This window comes from Hippoglossus hippoglossus, chromosome 7 (genome assembly GCF_009819705.1).
Source record: "Hippoglossus hippoglossus isolate fHipHip1 chromosome 7, fHipHip1.pri, whole genome shotgun sequence".
NCBI classification, from domain to species: domain Eukaryota; kingdom Metazoa; phylum Chordata; class Actinopteri; order Pleuronectiformes; family Pleuronectidae; genus Hippoglossus; species Hippoglossus hippoglossus.
The window spans coordinates 23,491,073-23,507,346 of record NC_047157.1 but is presented as its reverse complement, the minus strand read 5'-3'; the positions used below and the strand labels follow the sequence as shown (position 1 = coordinate 23,507,346).

Genomic DNA, 16,274 nt, shown 5'->3' with positions numbered 1-16,274 from the left:
CAGAGAGAGGGTCCAGCAGCTGCTCTCAACCACAACAACAACACAGATGTGACTTTGAAAAAGAGCAAAGTTTGATTTAATTTAAACTCAGAGGAAGTGACTCATCAAACAAGACACTGATTTAATAATAATATTAAATAATCAATATATACATTCATTCACTAGTGGACTCTGGAGGCTAGAAACACACTTTGAACGATGCACTATATCATAATAATAATAATAAGAAGAACAAGAAGAAGAAGAAGAAGAAGAACAAGAACAAGAAGAAGAAGAAGAAGAAGAAGAAGAATAAGAAGAAGAAGAAGAAGAAGAAGAATAAATTTTATTTATACAGCACTTTTTAATAACGGATTTTACAAAGTACTCAGACAGCAAAGCAAGAAAAGTAAATGTAAGAGAAACAACGATTCGCAGGATGCAATGTGACAAGAAGCCAGACAGCCACGTTTAAGTGGTGAGAAACAAGGTAGTGTTCAAATTAAATGAATAAATATAGAGCTAGATATTTGGATTTCGGTTTAATATGTCGTTTTCCTCATTTAAGTTGAGTTTTTTCTTATAAGGCATCTTTTTATTGATCAGCTGTAACACAAAATAGATATAAAAACAGACTTTAAACTAAATATTTCTCACATTTAAATATATTTGGTTAAGCTTGTTCAACGGTTCAACAAAGTTTCCTTCAAAATACAACTGTACTCTGCACTAAATTAATACTGAATGTTTGTGGAACAAATACAGTTCTAATATCCCATATTAAATCCCCTGGGAACTTTATATGCAAAGAATCCACTCTCTCTGTTTTTATGCTAAACTGATTACATATTTGATGGTTGAAGTTAAGGCCCTAAGGAGCAGAAACACCTTAATAATTACTTGCATCAGAGCATATTCCATATGTTCTTAAATTTATGTAAAATCTTAGCTGTAAAATAACTAAAGCTGTTAGATGAAGGAGTGTGTGTCTAGTAAGAAGAAGAACAATATTTCTCTCTGTGAAATATGTTGTAGACTGAAAATGGCATGAAGAGAAAATACTCATGTTGAACACAAGTACTTTAAACTTATACTTAAGAAAATAAGTTGAGTAAATGTACATATTGCAGCAGATGAAGGGGGTTGAGGAAAACTTCCTCCTGTCTTCTTTGGCCACATTTTAATAAACAATTAGAAAACTGCAACTAAATGCAACACAACAACTAATCCACGAGGTGGCAGCTTTATACCTGAGATCAGTCACCTCAACTCTATAATGAAGTCAAAGTTAGTGAATCACATAAACATAAAAAAGATGTGACATTGTGTGTGAATATTGAATATGTTGTCTTCAGATCTTCAGAGAAAAGTGTTTAATATGGTGAATAAAATATTTTATCAAACTCCTGATTGTATTAATAAATAGTTTAATACTCAGATGGATAAATGTGAGCTACATGTTTAACAGTTTAAAAGTTATTTAGCAGAAAGTTAAAGATGAATTTGGCAGCAACATCGACTGAGCTGCGTCAAATCAACAATAAGAGTCAGAATCAGACCGGAAAACGATGCGAGCTGCAAAGTAAAAGTTTAGAAAATGTCTCTTCTTTCTCATCCATGGAGAAAAAGCGAGGATAACGTTACATGTGGTAAATCTCACTTTGAGATCATCCATCATTATCAGTAATGTACAAATTATACGTTTTTTTTTGGTGAAACTTTCATCAAGGGTGGACGCTTTTATTTTGTAAATGCTGTCCGGAACTCATTATGAAACCACGTCAGTCAGACTCCGGTCACTGTCTGTCCTCTGTCTGTCCGTCTCGTGCGTAATGGCACAGTCCCAGTCTGCAGGATGGGGAGCAGCCAGTCGCATCTCCTCACTCACTGAGCTCTGAGAAGTGGACTAGAGGAGAATTTTAACACATGAAAGCATCATGGTCACCTTGGATTAAAAAGCAGTTTATTTTTTCCACCTGAAAACAGAAAAGAAAGAAGTCGGGATGAACAGAGACGGAGATAAAGGTGCAAAAACTGCGCTCCGGAGCCAAAAACAACCGAGGACGCAGCAGCAGGTTTTGTTGCAGAAGAGGAAGAAAGATGCTCAGATTGTCTCCTGCTCCAATAAGGAGAAACAGTCAGGTCTCTGTGAACCAGGGAAGGAGGTGAAAACTGCGGGAGTTCAGGGAAAGCGTGCGGGGAAAGTGTCATCCAGTGCCGCAGCAGAGTGCCAGAGGAGCCCCGGCGCGCAGAGGAAACTCTCCGACGCCAGCAACGCTTCCGAGGACCTGAGCAAAGACTCCGGCTGCGTCTCCGGGAAACTCTCCTCCTCCGACAGCAGCTCAGAGATATCCGACTGCCCCTCGGAGGGCATCAAGCAGGACTCTCCAAGCAGCGACAACGAATTAAGCTGGATAGACGGGAGAGCTTATGAGAATCCGAACAAATCGTGCGCAAAGGCAGCCAGGGTGTCCTGCGCCCTGCAGCCCGATGCTGCCGGAGGGGGCCTCACTTTGTTCAACTCCCCGGGGACGTTTATGGAGCTGATAATGGGGGAGACAACCGAGGACCTGGTCAGGGAGGTGGAGGATTTACGATCAGAGAACGAGTATCTGAAAGTAGGTTTGGTTTAATTATTCTTTATTCCGTTTCTTTAATACAATTTTTTTGTTTTTTATTTGTTTGCATGATCTCCAGGTGTCATCGGTCTAAATTTCCATTTAGATCCATATTGGTTTTGCTTCTTTATGAAGTCTATGCGAGGCCCAGTGCAGGACCTTCCAGACTCTGAACACCAGAGCCTATTCTCTGTAAAGGCTCCTGTCAGTCTTCATTAGTGTCTGCAGGAGAAGTGAGAGGAAGATCTCATGTAAGAATCAAAAGTCAAGAGTCTGTGCTCACTTAAAAAATCAATGTCCTTCATCGTTTTTCACATCAAAACTGCTAAAGAGATAAATCGGCTCCTTTGTGGCAAAATGTCCAATCGTTCCACCCAGTTTTGTGTAAATCTGTTTGGTAGATTTTGTGTAATCCTGCTGACAAACAACCTAAACAACCAACCAACCGTCTGACCAATCGACCAACTGACTGACCGATGGATGGTCGGTTGGACGGTCGGTCCGACGCTATCTGTTCCCTACACATGCCTGATTTTCATAAAGATCCATGGATTATTATCTGGGAAATTGGTGATTGGTTCCTGGATCTGACCCTTTCTCCAGATCTGTGCCTAAATATAATGGCTCCTCTCTTTGCCCATGTGTCATCCGTCCACCAAGTTTCATGGAAATCTATTCAGTATTTTTTTTTGCGAAATCCTGCTGACAAACAAACAAACCAATTGACAGAGGTAAAAAAAGACAAACATAACCTCCTAGCCTGCAGTTGGCAAACTACAGATGTAAGAACATGAGATTTATCTTTATTTGTTATTTGTGTCCACAACATTCTCTGTTATTCAGGCCGACCTTGAATCTGGGGGCTTGTGTATGAGCTGGATCTCATCTCAGAGACAAGTTGTTTTTGAGACTTTATTCTGCTCACGAAAAACAAAAAGTGATGAGTGATGAGACCCGGAACAGGACACAGGATGAAATCAGGAAACTGTCCTGCAGACTAATTCAATCAGACCGAAGCCTCAGACTCCAGCTTCTACTTATGAGATCAATCAGGCAAATCTCAGCTGATCTCTGTGACGTATAATACATGATGTATGTATAAGTCAATTTTTAGCCATTTTCCTATTTTCTAGTGCATTTTAAAGCACCACATAAGTTCCATTAACTATAATATCTTTACTTTGATAAATATGATTAGGGCCTGAACACCATTTAGAAATTCAGAGATACATTTTATAATTTGCTCTCACATTTTTCAGAGCCTAGGCATCATAAACTTTGCACACAGGTCTTTCCCAGGTATCAGGCAGTCCCATCTACTAACATGGAGGAGGCGCAGCCAGCCAGCAGGGGGCGATTGGGACGATTAGGCTTCATTTTATGGGAGCAGTAATAACAAACATCTTTATATACAGTTTACTCTTCATACGAAGACTAGAAACTGTAAGAGCTGAGCTGCTAAAGCTCACTAATCACCAAGAAGATTATGTTTTCACCAGTGTTTGTTTGCCTGTTTGTTGGTCAACAGGATTACACCAGAGCCGCTGAACCGATTTCCATTAGATTTTGTAGAGAGCTCGGTTAGGACCCAAGGAAGAACCCATTATGGTAACTAGTAAGTAAGTGGAATACACTGCAGCCGTTTCCAAACATGAACTCGGGAGAATGTGCCTTTCACACACAAACAACACAGCAGGAGATTTTCTGCCAAGACGCGTTCACAGCAACACAGAAATCTCCAGAGGGTCACGTGATGGTGGAGCAGCCGGCAGAGGCAACGTATGCATTCTTCTGGGGAGATCACGTGTTTTTGTTGACAGCAGATCAACACCAGCATCGGCTCTTATCACCACAAACTCTCTTGACATCTTCGTCGGTGTCTTCTTCGTGTGTGGCACCACTTTTTTATCCTGAGATATTTGTTTTCTTTTTGTTATTTTGTTTTCAATTTTGTGTTTTTACATGAACTCCTCTGGACTTTCTCCAAAGTTTTTACTAGGAGGCTGGTCGGAGAAACTGTGGACACAGGCTATTACTCGGACATTTGCGTTCTCACATACTACCTCCGGAGAATGTCCGGAGATTATCCGGAGTTCAGTGCATCACTGACAGCAGCTTTTTTTTTAATATGTACAAACCAGCTAAAACTAGATGATGCTATTGATTCAGAAATTCTCGTCTGGTTTCCGTCCAGTCGCTCTGCAAAAGCTGAAGCTTAACTAAATATAACGATTTTCTGCCAACACAAGGGGTTTAAGTTTAAATCTGAGATTTTGGGCCAGTTAATTTTGCCTTTTGGCTCAAATTCTGGATGTGATCCAAATGTTACTTGATACCATGGACACTCAACATAGACATAACCCTGCTGTTGTTTGATTTATGTCAAGTCAAGTCAGGTCAGTGGCTCGGCACCGAGGGTTCTCTGGTGGGCCTTCACCTTAATTAAAACTTTGTAGTTCTTCAAACCCAAAATTATATTTCTTTATTTGTGTCCCAGGATGAGGTGGAGGAGCTTCGCTGTGAGATGCTGGAAATGCGCGACATGTTCCAGGAGGAGGAGGTGTACCAGCTGCAGGAGCTGCGGCTGCAGCTGGAGCAGGCCAACAAGTCGTGTCGCATCCTGCAGTACCGCCTCCGCAAGGCCGAGCGCCGCAGCATCCGGGTGGCTCAGACGGGACAGGTGGACGGGGAGCTGGTCAGGAGCCTGGAGCACGACATCAGGGTGGGGAGCCTACTCCTTCTGTGCGTGCGTGTGTGTGTGTGTGTGTGTGTGTGTGTGTGTGTGTGTGGTGTGTGTGGTCTTGTTAAAACTCACCCACCACCATTAGTGAAAGCTCTTTTTGGGAAATCATTGAATCACTGCCGTTCCAGTTGCCTGAATCACTCTTCATCCCACTGAACTCTTTCACATTTCAGTGCTCGTCTTGCTCACACACACTGACGGACTGTAATCATTTGACAGAAACCCTGACTCACCAGTCTTTGCTGTGCTGTAAACTGCAGCTCCCTGCTGTTTGCTCACACCACAAATATGTCATTAGGTCAAAATGTCTCCATCATGCATCCTGTTTATATTTTTAACACACGATGGTGTAATTATGTGGTGGGCTGTTCTCCATGAGTAAGGAACATTAAGGCCCATTACTCTTCATCAGCATCACGGCAGGTCACTCGCTCCCCCTGTAAAAACGAGACTGTGCAGTGGCAGCCAGACTCTGTATTGTGGTGTTTGATTCCCAGCAGCCTCAGCTTCACCCCCTCATCCACACATGTGGCGAATTCCTGTCGCAAGCATTTCCTTGTGAAGTTTCTCCGCTTCAGGCAAACCACACACTGCAGTCCCAAAATAATGCTCACGAGTACAACCAGGACTAAAAGGTTTTCTCACTGCCTGTTGCAAAGCTCTCGATTATCTCGCGCCCCCCATACATCAGTGCTCACCTGATCCTGTATTCTGCCCCAGGTCACGTAGGTCTTCCTCACAACAACTCCCCTCAATCCCCTTTCTCCTCTAAGAGCTAAAGGGGACGAGCTTTTCTCTGTCGCTGCCCCTAAGCTCTGGAACTCTGGATCTCCTGTCCCACATCCCGCTATCGATAACTTTAAATCTAATTTAAAAACCCAGCTTTTTAATCAGCCTGATTCTGTCTTATGATTCTACTTATGTCTCTCTCGTTATCTCGTTGGACCTCTTTCACTGTTTTTACTTTCCATTTATCCACTTATTTAGTTTTTCCTTTGCCGTGGCTCAACGTGTTATAGAAATCTATAAGTAACAGACTTGATTACTGGGCACAGTGACGCCCAAGAGACACAAAATGATCCATCAAAAAGACAGAAATACTATAAAGAGAAGTAAAATGACCAAAGAGACAAAAAACAACCACATAGAGACATGTTTTCTGCCTCTTTCAATCTTTGGGTCCTGCTCTTCTTTGGGGGGAGGGGGAGCCGGTTTACATATAATGATAATGTCTTTTTTTAATAATACTTCTCAAAACCACAAGTAAAAACACATAAAAATGACATAAAAACACAGCCATAAAAGAATAAAAACACATAACACGTGACAGAAATTTAAGAATGACCACCTATTACAAAAATAAGGTTTAGAATTAGGTAAAATCAGGGAATTAATTACGATAAAACATTTTAAGAGCTTTGATTTAAAGGAAGCTACTGACTTTTTCCTCTTATTTCAAACTCTGCCCCCCCTTAACAGAACATGAGACCATTTTCTCCTAACTGGTCCATGAATGGAGCCACAGTAACCCAATCTTTGCTTTGCCTACAGGTGGCAAAGAGCGTATCCCTGCGCTTGTACAACGAGCTGGAGGCGGTGAAGAAGAACAATTCCCAGTTGGAGTGGGACAATGAGACGCTCCGAGAGAGGACACAGGAGCTGGAAGTGGCCAAGCAGGTTTTACAGGCCGAGGTGGAGAAAACCAGAGAGGTACGACATTTTAAGATTATTAAAACCAGTGGAAATTTTGTTTTTCATGTCGTTAATTCACTTGGACGATTGAGCTTCATTGGAGAAGAAGTTGAACGTTGAAAGCTGTTTTCACATTCATGCACAAATTGGGCAATATGGCAAAAAGTCTTGTCGACCACTTAAAGCTCTTTACAGTACAAACCACATTCCCCCATTCACACAGCACCACTATCCACACACAGCCATATAGGGGGCTATTTGGGGTTTAAGGAATCCAGGGATCAAACCGACAACCCGCTCCATGTCCTGGTCTGAGCAGGATTTTGCAACATCACAATTGTTGGTCCAGGATGTGTTGGTCCAGGATGTGTTGGTCCAGGATGTGTTGGTCCAGGATGCATCAAAGATGAGTGTGAAGTGAAAACCTAGACTGAGAATGAACTTTTCACTGACGTTGCAGAAATCATCTATTGTTGCATATTCATCGATTTTCAGGTTTTTCACAGATGGTTTGAAAAATTAAGTAAAACCATAAAGACCTCAGGCTTAAGAATAAAAACACTGTTTGAAAACAACCTCCTAAAAGCCTGAGGGTTTTCTGAAGAGCTGAGAGAATCACCAACGTTTACAAAAACTTTCATTCTCAGCCTCCGAAGCAGTTAAGAATGGAATGAAAACATTTGGCCTCCATAATAAATCATTGCCATATTTTAATAGTCAATAAAACTCTGCTGTAAGCTGCTTCAATATCGTTCCCGTCGCTTAGTCTGTCCACCATTGTCTGAAACGCTACATTAAAAACTTTTTTGCAGGCTAAGAGTTTTATGTGTGAAAGACAGAAAGTATTGTTCAGGATTTCTAAAGTCCTCACTCAAGTTAAGTCTTAAGTAAGAGACCGTTTTGATACCACACAGAATTCAGCTTTAAGTACAGTTTTAAACATGTCTGGGGGGGGATGGTAAATAAAACCTTTATAGAAACTCAAGCTTCCACCACTTACACGCCCCACAAACCATCATCCCTCTGGTCAGGAATCCTCCTCTTAGTTTCCCCCAACACAGCTGCACCCATCCCAGCCAGTTGTCGCCCCTGATGTCAGGTGACACATGACCCTGGTGCAGATCGGTGATCTGAGCGCGGGGCTCGGCCTGCAGCTGCCCTGTGCCGGGGCGGGGGAGAAGGAGCCTGGTATGCTGAGGCCTGAACTCCAGGCATAGCTGATCTCAGCTGAGAGGACGGAGAAAAGGGAGAGATGCTGCGAGAGATTACAGAAATAGTCTCTCTCTCTCTTTTCTGTCGTCTATCAAGCGAGGCTAAATCTGGATCGCTGTGTCTTATGGCCTTCATATAGACGGGCGTTGGTGCTCCGACATACTGACCTACTACAGTCACAGCTCTGACTTTCATCAGACTGCACTGATTCTCAGTCCACCTTTCATTCCCGCGGTGCCGGCCGTGCACTGAAGTGACACGTATTCGGTTTAATCCTGGATTCTGTGCCTTGGCATGCGCTCAATCTGGTCCACTCATGGGAGACAGCTGCTCGCCCGTGTGATCCCAGCAGGAAAATCCACTTAGATTACCTAATCCAGGAGCACAAAACACAGGGGAGGTAGACGTGAAGGAGGATGAGAGTTTCAGAGACTCACACGGCTGCTGGACTGTCCATGACCCTGCGAGTGATAACACAACACTGTCTGCTCCTCGTTCAGCTCATCACATTTCAGCTCGCAGTTTATCCACAAACAAACCCACTGACCTTGAGTTGAAGAGAGAGTAACCCTCGTGTTGGCTGCTTCCAGCCCGACTATAAGATGACTATTATTAACACTGACTTCCTGTCTAGTGTCTCAGAGTGGGACAATGGCGCCAGGCAGAGGCTGACATTCTTCTCATACTCAGACTTACAAATAAACTTGTGTAGGGAAACCTTGGTGTGTTGGATCCAAACACACCAAGGACACTGGTGCACTGGAGGCAGCGGTGGACAGAGTTTTCAAACCTTTTACGTCAAAGCACAAAGAAATAGACAAAAATGTAGTCAAGTAAAAGTATCACATTCACTTTTCTACTTGAGTAAAAGTAATCGCTTTTAAATATACTTTACATACTATTTAACTATTAAAAGTAAAAGTATTTGCCATGCGTAGCCTATTCCCTAAAGTAACCGTCCACTACTTCATTATATCTGACCTCTGCCTGCTCTGATTGGATCAGTGGTTCAATTCCCCTCACGTTATTGATAAAAACAATATGAGCAGTGTCAAATTTAAAATATGAAAGTTAAAATGTATGTAAATGTATAAAATGTATAAAGAGCTTTTCCAGTCTCATCGACTTCACAGTACAAGTCACATTTACTCTTTAACACACACGTTCATTCGGTTCTTCTGTGTGCAGCTCTTTTCCATCATACATCATTCACACACTGGCAGCACAGCCGTCAGGGGAAATGTGGGGTTCAGTGTCTCGCCCACTTCGGCATGCACACAGGGGATCAAACTACCGATGACCCGCTCTACCTCCAGAGCCACAGATGAACCTGATAAACTGTTACTGTGAAAGTTTGGGCCAAAATAATGTTTGTGCTGAACCTTGAATAAAACTCTTTGTCATGTTTTTATCCATCAGAACTCTGTGAAGAAGAAAAGCATCAGATCCACTAAAGCCGAGAGGAGGATCTCTCAAGCGATTGAGGTTTGATTTGTTCATAAATCTTCTTTGATTTAAAATATCACGTGTTGCATTTATTGTTTTTGACTGACTGTGATATTGTTTTTGACTGACTGTCATCCTTGATTCCTAAAGGATGACAGCGCTGATCTCAGGTGCCAACTCCACTTTGCCAAAGAGGAATTGGCTCTCATGTGCAAGAAGCTCACCAAACTGGTGTCAGAGAGCGAGGGCATGCGCGAGGAGCTGGCCAAATACCACTCGGCCTTCGGCGATGTAAGCGTTGCCCACTCACCTGAGGGCAAACACAACTCCGCCCACGCCAGGGAGGCAGAGGTCAAAGTTCACCTGAAGCTGGTGGAGGAGGAGGCCACACTCCTGAGCCGGCGCATCGTGGAACTGGAGGTGGAGAATCGTGGGCTGAGAGCGGAAATGAGCGACTTGAGAGAGAAAAGTGGAGGAGATGGAGGAGGGGGAGGAGGAGGAGGAGGGGAAGAGGAAGAAGAACAGAATCGGGATGTTTTGGAGGAAAAAGTGGGGGCTTGTACGCCATCGCAAGACAGAGCGGGAAGGGAGAGAAGTTTGAAAATGGGATTCAATGTTTACGAGCAGGAAGCAGAACAAGGTCTGGAAACATCTCTGCTGTGCAACCAGACCCAAAGCGAGGGGATGATCGCTGCTTGTCATGTGACTCGAGAGGGTCCAGTCGGTGGAGAGTGGGACCCTTCAGACGGTCAGGAGGGCGACCACTACAACAAAACTGACAGAGGTCTGAAAGGAATGACGGTGAAAGACTATGAAGCTCTGCTCGCTCTCAGAGACCATTCCTGCATTCTGAGTTCAGCCATACAGCTCCTGACAGCACCACCCAAAAATGGGCGTTGTTCATCTCTGACAGACGTGGACTCGAACGGTAAAGCCCAGAAGATCTTCCTCCCAGGACCTTTGAATGAGGCCTTGGAGCTTCTGCGGGACATGCTGTTGTCTTTCACCGGGAGAATGGAGACGCTTTTAACAGGAGACGATTCCGGCAGAAACTCTATTTGCAAGGACGGACATGTTTGGGATTCCTACTCTTTCTCCTCTCTCTCTGGAGACTGTGCAGATCCTGACAAGGTCGGTCATGACATGAGAGAGTCACCAAGTAAACAGGAACATGTTGAAGACCTCCGCACCTCAGAGGTCAAGGAGAGAGCAACAAGACGAGGATGCTCGGCTCAGTGGGACCTCCTCCACAGCTGCAGGGACCCCAAAATGCAGCTTTCACTACAGATTCTGTGGATCCTCCATCAGTGGTGTCAGGTTAAAGGACCCGACCTGGAGGGAAAAGAGGTAAATAATGACTCTCAATATGGTGCATTCCACCGCCAAGGCCCCACAGCCCCTTTATGAACCCAGAGATTCAGTTTATTGTCATATATACAAAATTGAGGAGCTGGAAAAAGTGACGATTTGTCTTTTTTGATTAAAAAAATCGTATAAATCTTGAATCGCACTCAACAGCTCGACCCCAACTTTTCTCAGTAGATCGTAGATCAGTAGATTGATCTGTTGTGGAGCTCACACCCCCACAAAGACGTAACTGTCCCTTTATGAAACAACATTTAAATCCACTAGATCCAGATTTTTATTTAGATCTGCACCAGATTGCACTCACTCATAGAGTGGAGGAGAAATCTGCTGCTTTGTCCTGATCCGCCTCAAAATGTGTCATCTTTGCATCAAACGTTGTGTAAATCCGTTCAGTACTTTTTGCCTAATCCTGCTGACTAACAATCAAACCAACCAACCAACCAACCAACCAACCAGCCAATTATCCAACCAACTAACCAGAATGTCACTCAGTACAGCCAATACCTCCGCAAGTCCCAACAGTCCCTTTAACTTCAATCAAGCTGCACCAGATTTCTCACACTCATAGATATCAGTCCCCTAAACATGCCAAATTCTTTTCATCAAGATTCACGAATTGTTCTCTGAGAAATCAATGAAAATGGAGAAAAACACCAAATCTCTCAATGTTAAAGAAGTGAAAAAACATTCCTGGATCCGCCCACTGATCCAAATCCGCACCAAAATGTAATGAGTTATTTCCTGACCCATACTTGATTGCTTCACCAAGTTTTATGGAAATCCGCCCTGTACTTTTTGAGTAATCCTAACTAACAAACAGATAAACAGACAAAACATAACTTCCTTGGCGGTGGTAAATCATTGAGCTCATTACAACAGACAACAAACTCCAAACTGATTAAATCAGCCGATGTCATGTTTTGCTATAGATAAGGTTCATCTTTGGGAAAACTAAATATATCTGGGTTGTGTTTTTTGTATTCAGGGTAAAGAAAGAGCCGTGTCTGTGCTGCGGGGGCTGTTGCAGGAGCTCAGTGCAGAGCTCCAGGATGAGCGGATTGAATTCGACAGCGGAGCCAAGGCCACGCAGGGCCAGGCAGCCGAGGTAAGGATGGTGTTTACCCTTCAGGCACGTACCCCCCCCCCCCCCCCCTGCTGTGTGTTGGGCTGTGTGATACAGCGGGATGTCCTGCTGATGATCCGTCTCCTTGGCCGCGCGTCCTCCTCACACTCGGTCCAACAGGCATCATGAGGAGACTCGTGCCAGAGTATTTAGGCTAATCTCTCGTAGGAGCTCGGGCCAAACAGGACAGTCATGTTCAAATCTGCTGCATGAAAACCCTAAACAGATTCTCTGCAGCGTCCAGACAGACCAGAGTCACTGGGTCCACCTGCTCGGTCAAACACGGACACACAGAGAGACAGTTTTAATGTGCACGAGATAAGAAATGTAATCTCACATTTGAGTTGTTGCCACTGGCCCTTTGCACAGCGTGACTCGAGATTTGCAGATTTATTTCTTTAAAAGGTTGTTTTTCCTTCTTACTCCTCTGACTGGACTGTAATCCTTCTTTCTCTCAGAGGAACTTTCAGTTTGCCCTCATCATCTCCTCCTCTTAGATGAAAATTTAAAAGGTCATGAAAGTTACTATTCATGGTGAGGGGAACGTTAATGTCTGTACTTAATTTCATGGCAATCCGTCCAATTTATATTGAGCGAGTCTGGATCAAAGTAACAGAACTAATGAGGCTCAAACCTCTGAGAAATAACACGATTTACAAGTTTTCTTCTTCTTGTGTCTCCTCTCTTGGCTCAGAGGGCCGTCAGTGGCATCTTTGATGATGAACGTCCCTGTGAAGCCGACAGGTCAGTGTTTTCTCTATCTGGTCCATCTTGTTTTTGTAGACATTGAAGTCGAGGCTCATGTGTCTCCTGCTGTTTTCACAGGATCTGCAGCTCTAAAGAGAAAAGACTGAGGCGGCAGTTTTCTCCACGCGGCCCCAAGAGCAAGAACTGGTGCTATCTGAGCCAGGAGGTCGCCCAGCTGGACCGAGAGGACCCCGTTAAGACGTGGGACCATCCAATCATGCCGCTTAGCTTCCCTGATCTTGATTTTGAGCAGATGTCCATGGAGAGGAGCCACACTGCCCCGGAGAAGTCGGCGTTCCGCATCTACTACAGTCCGCCGTCTGCTCGCAGAGTCCAGCTGGCTCAGCTGAAGCAAAGCCCCGTCGCAGACAGAGAGTCGGACAACACTTCCTCTCCCTGGTGCACGCCGCCGACCTCCTTCTCTGCGCTCTGTCTGGGCTCATCTGCCAACTTGAGCGACGACGTGAAGGAGATGACGGCCAGCTGGAGGCAGGCAGCTCACAGCGGTCCCCAGGAGAAGAGAGGGAGATTAGCGGGGCGGTGGGTGGACATGGCCTGCTCGGGCACTCAGACCTACATGAAGCCGAAGATGGTGAGTGTTGGTCTGCAGACCGATGGCCCCCAGGGGCCGGTCGCTGTGAGAAGCAGCCCCTCTCGAGTCCTGAGCCCCTCCTTGGTCGCGGTCCGCTCTCATTACATCTCCACCTCGCTGGACGGAGTACCAGGTCGAGTCGAGAGGAACAGAACCTCCACCTCTTCACCTAAACTCTACCGGAGACACTCGTCTTCTTCAACCCACACTCTGAGTTCTTCCTCCTCCACCTCCTCTGTGTCCACCTCGAGAGACCGAGCTCTGTGGAACCAGAACCATCAAAGCACCTCTGGCCTCAACTGGACCAGACAAAGCAGTCAGAGACAGAGCACAGGACAGAGCCACAGCTCCCTGAGCAGCGCCAAGCCTCCCACCAAATCTGCAGGCGCCAACCGTTACGGCCTGGTCACAGAGTTCCTGCGCAGGGTGAGCGGCCGCGCTGAGAAACCAGTGACGGTGTCAGGACCGAAGACAAAGAACGGGCTGAAGAACCTGGAACGCGTTCCCTCGACGAGGCCTCCGGCCGCCTCGCTGCACAGGGCCGACAGCGTGACGAGGATCGTCAACCAGAGGTTCATGAAGCAGAGAGAGGAGGCTGGAAAGGTCCAGAGGGACGAGAGAGGCAGCAGCTTGAACCCCAGCTTGAGACGCAGCGGCAGTGCAGAGGTGAGGGAATCCAAAATAAAAACATGTCTGACTACATGAGGATTCAGATTTATGTTCAATCATCAGTTTCTTTTCTCTCATTGTTCATCAGAGGAGCAAAGTGTGTGGGGCCAATATTGTAGCAAAATATTAGTTGTGTGTGGAGAGTTGTGTAACTGTATGTCAAACTGTGCGTAATTTGTAAATTGTGTGATTATTTATCTGTATCTACGGATTCTCTTACACATTAATAAATCTTATTATGCATACACAGAGATTGATACATAGTTAAAAAACTCTCCACACACACACACACAACAACAACAACAAAAAACAACTAATTTCAAGAGCTAGAAGTGACTATTTAAAAAAAAATTGTGAAATGATTAATCGATTCTCAAACTAGTTGCGACTAGATCCAAATTGATTAATTGACAACCTGTCGCAGCTCGTTACAGATCTGTCATGATCTGATATTCAATCTGCTTCCTCTCTGTCTCCGCTCAGGACGGAAACTACGACTGCAGCTCCAGCAGCACTCTGACCTTCTGCTTCTCTCGTCCGTCTCGCTGCGCCCAGAGACAAACGTCAAGCCAGAGCAAGCTCCACCGACACAGACTCTCGCCGCCAGTGAGCGCGGCCGCAGGCTCCAACTGTGAGTGAGGAGGCGAGGAGGCACAGCGGCGGCTCCACTGACACTGACAGCTGAGAGCAGGAAATTCAACATATAATATTTAAATGTAAACCTGCTTCACTGCAGGAGGCTTGAACTGGGAGAGGTGGTGTAGACTGTATGTAGGAGAACCGTGAGTATAATGTAAAGTGATACTCGAAAACTCTTCTCTCCTTTTTACAGATCAATCATTATGTCAACAAAAGACAATCTTACAAATATTAAATATTCCTTTATGATTAAAATTTCAAGCTGACTTTTGCACTTATATGGTGAATTAATTTTATATTATCTTTATGTTGTAGAGATAAACGTCATGTTTTACTGAATAAACATCTAAGCTCTAACTCTCGGGTTTTATTTGATCTCCCTTCATGTTTTACGTCTCCGTCTTTACAGTCAAACCTGACTCTGGTTTTATTTAAGCTGTGGAAACGTGTCTACTCAGCACTAATAAGCTGCTGCAGGGGCGTTACGTCACGTGGTTAAAAAAAGAAAAAGTAACCGCAAAGTAGTTAATAAGATGAGATCTCCTCGCCTGTGAGAAGCATGATCCTCCTCCCTCACTCTCTCCCTCTCCTATTATGTGACACTTAAACTCTCACTGTCTCTGAGTGATACCAGCACATTTCACTGCTCCTCTTTGTTTACACCTGGACATCAAGCTTAATGTCTCTGTGGGAGACGGAGGCTCAGATTCTCTCGGAGCAGATCAGCTGACTGGCGGCAGACGGGGGCCTGTGGTCAAGGACAGAGCGGGTCGGGTCACACAATCGCACGGAGTCACGTTTCTGCCCACAACATGTGTTGGTTCTACTGTTACATCTGACACACACACTCACACACATGCAACAATGTGAGCTACTGCCTCTGGTCCATTCACTGTGACCTGGTTTCCCACAATCAGAGAGAAGGTGGGTTCTCACACACACAATAGACCAGTAAAGTAAACAACTCGGCGTCAAGAAATTTCCGTACAGACACAGTTTTCAACACAATCTCTTTAAAGTCTCAATGTTGATTAAAGCACCGGGATGTTAGGGAGGGAAATTGGGAGGCATGAGCTGCAGAGAAAAGTGTTTCCCAGCTGGAGAAGGACAAAGCTGGAGGTGTGACCCGGAGAGAACACAAAGAGATTTCACTATTATTACACGTTATCTGTGCTCTGACACTCACACACACAGCTTTGTTCCAATCTCACAGGGAGGGAACAGATTCTCTTAGGTATGTTCTACAGTTTAGATAAGACTAGGATAGATAGATAGATAGATAGATAGATAGATAGATAGATAGATAGATAGATAGAAAGAAAGTTAGATATAGTAGGAAGAGTAAAAGTCATCATGGCGCCTCCCTGTGGAGAGAAGTGTGCCACACAGCATCTGGTCCCCCATCAGTTGTGTCTCTAAACAAACAGCTGATCTCAGACTCTCCTG

The 16,274-nt window shown here is 44.7% G+C and overlaps 1 protein-coding gene across 2 annotated transcripts; it reads left to right on the top strand.

The window, feature by feature from the left end:
• Positions 1–1,809: 1,809 nt before the first annotated feature.
• On the top strand, positions 1,810–15,092 carry LOC117764955. Of its 2 annotated transcripts, none has more exons than XM_034591133.1 (9): positions 1,810–2,597; positions 5,095–5,319; positions 6,892–7,050; positions 9,664–9,729; positions 9,841–11,037; positions 12,044–12,163; positions 12,876–12,925; positions 13,016–14,186; positions 14,673–15,092. In XM_034591133.1, exons 1-9 carry the CDS (start codon positions 1,983–1,985, stop codon positions 14,826–14,828), a joined length of 3,759 nt encoding a protein of 1,252 aa, XP_034447024.1. In that variant the 5' UTR covers positions 1,810–1,982; the 3' UTR covers positions 14,829–15,092. The 2 variants fall into 2 exon arrangements, with proteins under 2 accessions (XP_034447024.1, XP_034447023.1); XM_034591132.1 differs by having other exon boundaries at positions 13,007–14,186.
• The last annotated feature ends 1,182 nt before the right edge of the window (positions 15,093–16,274 follow it).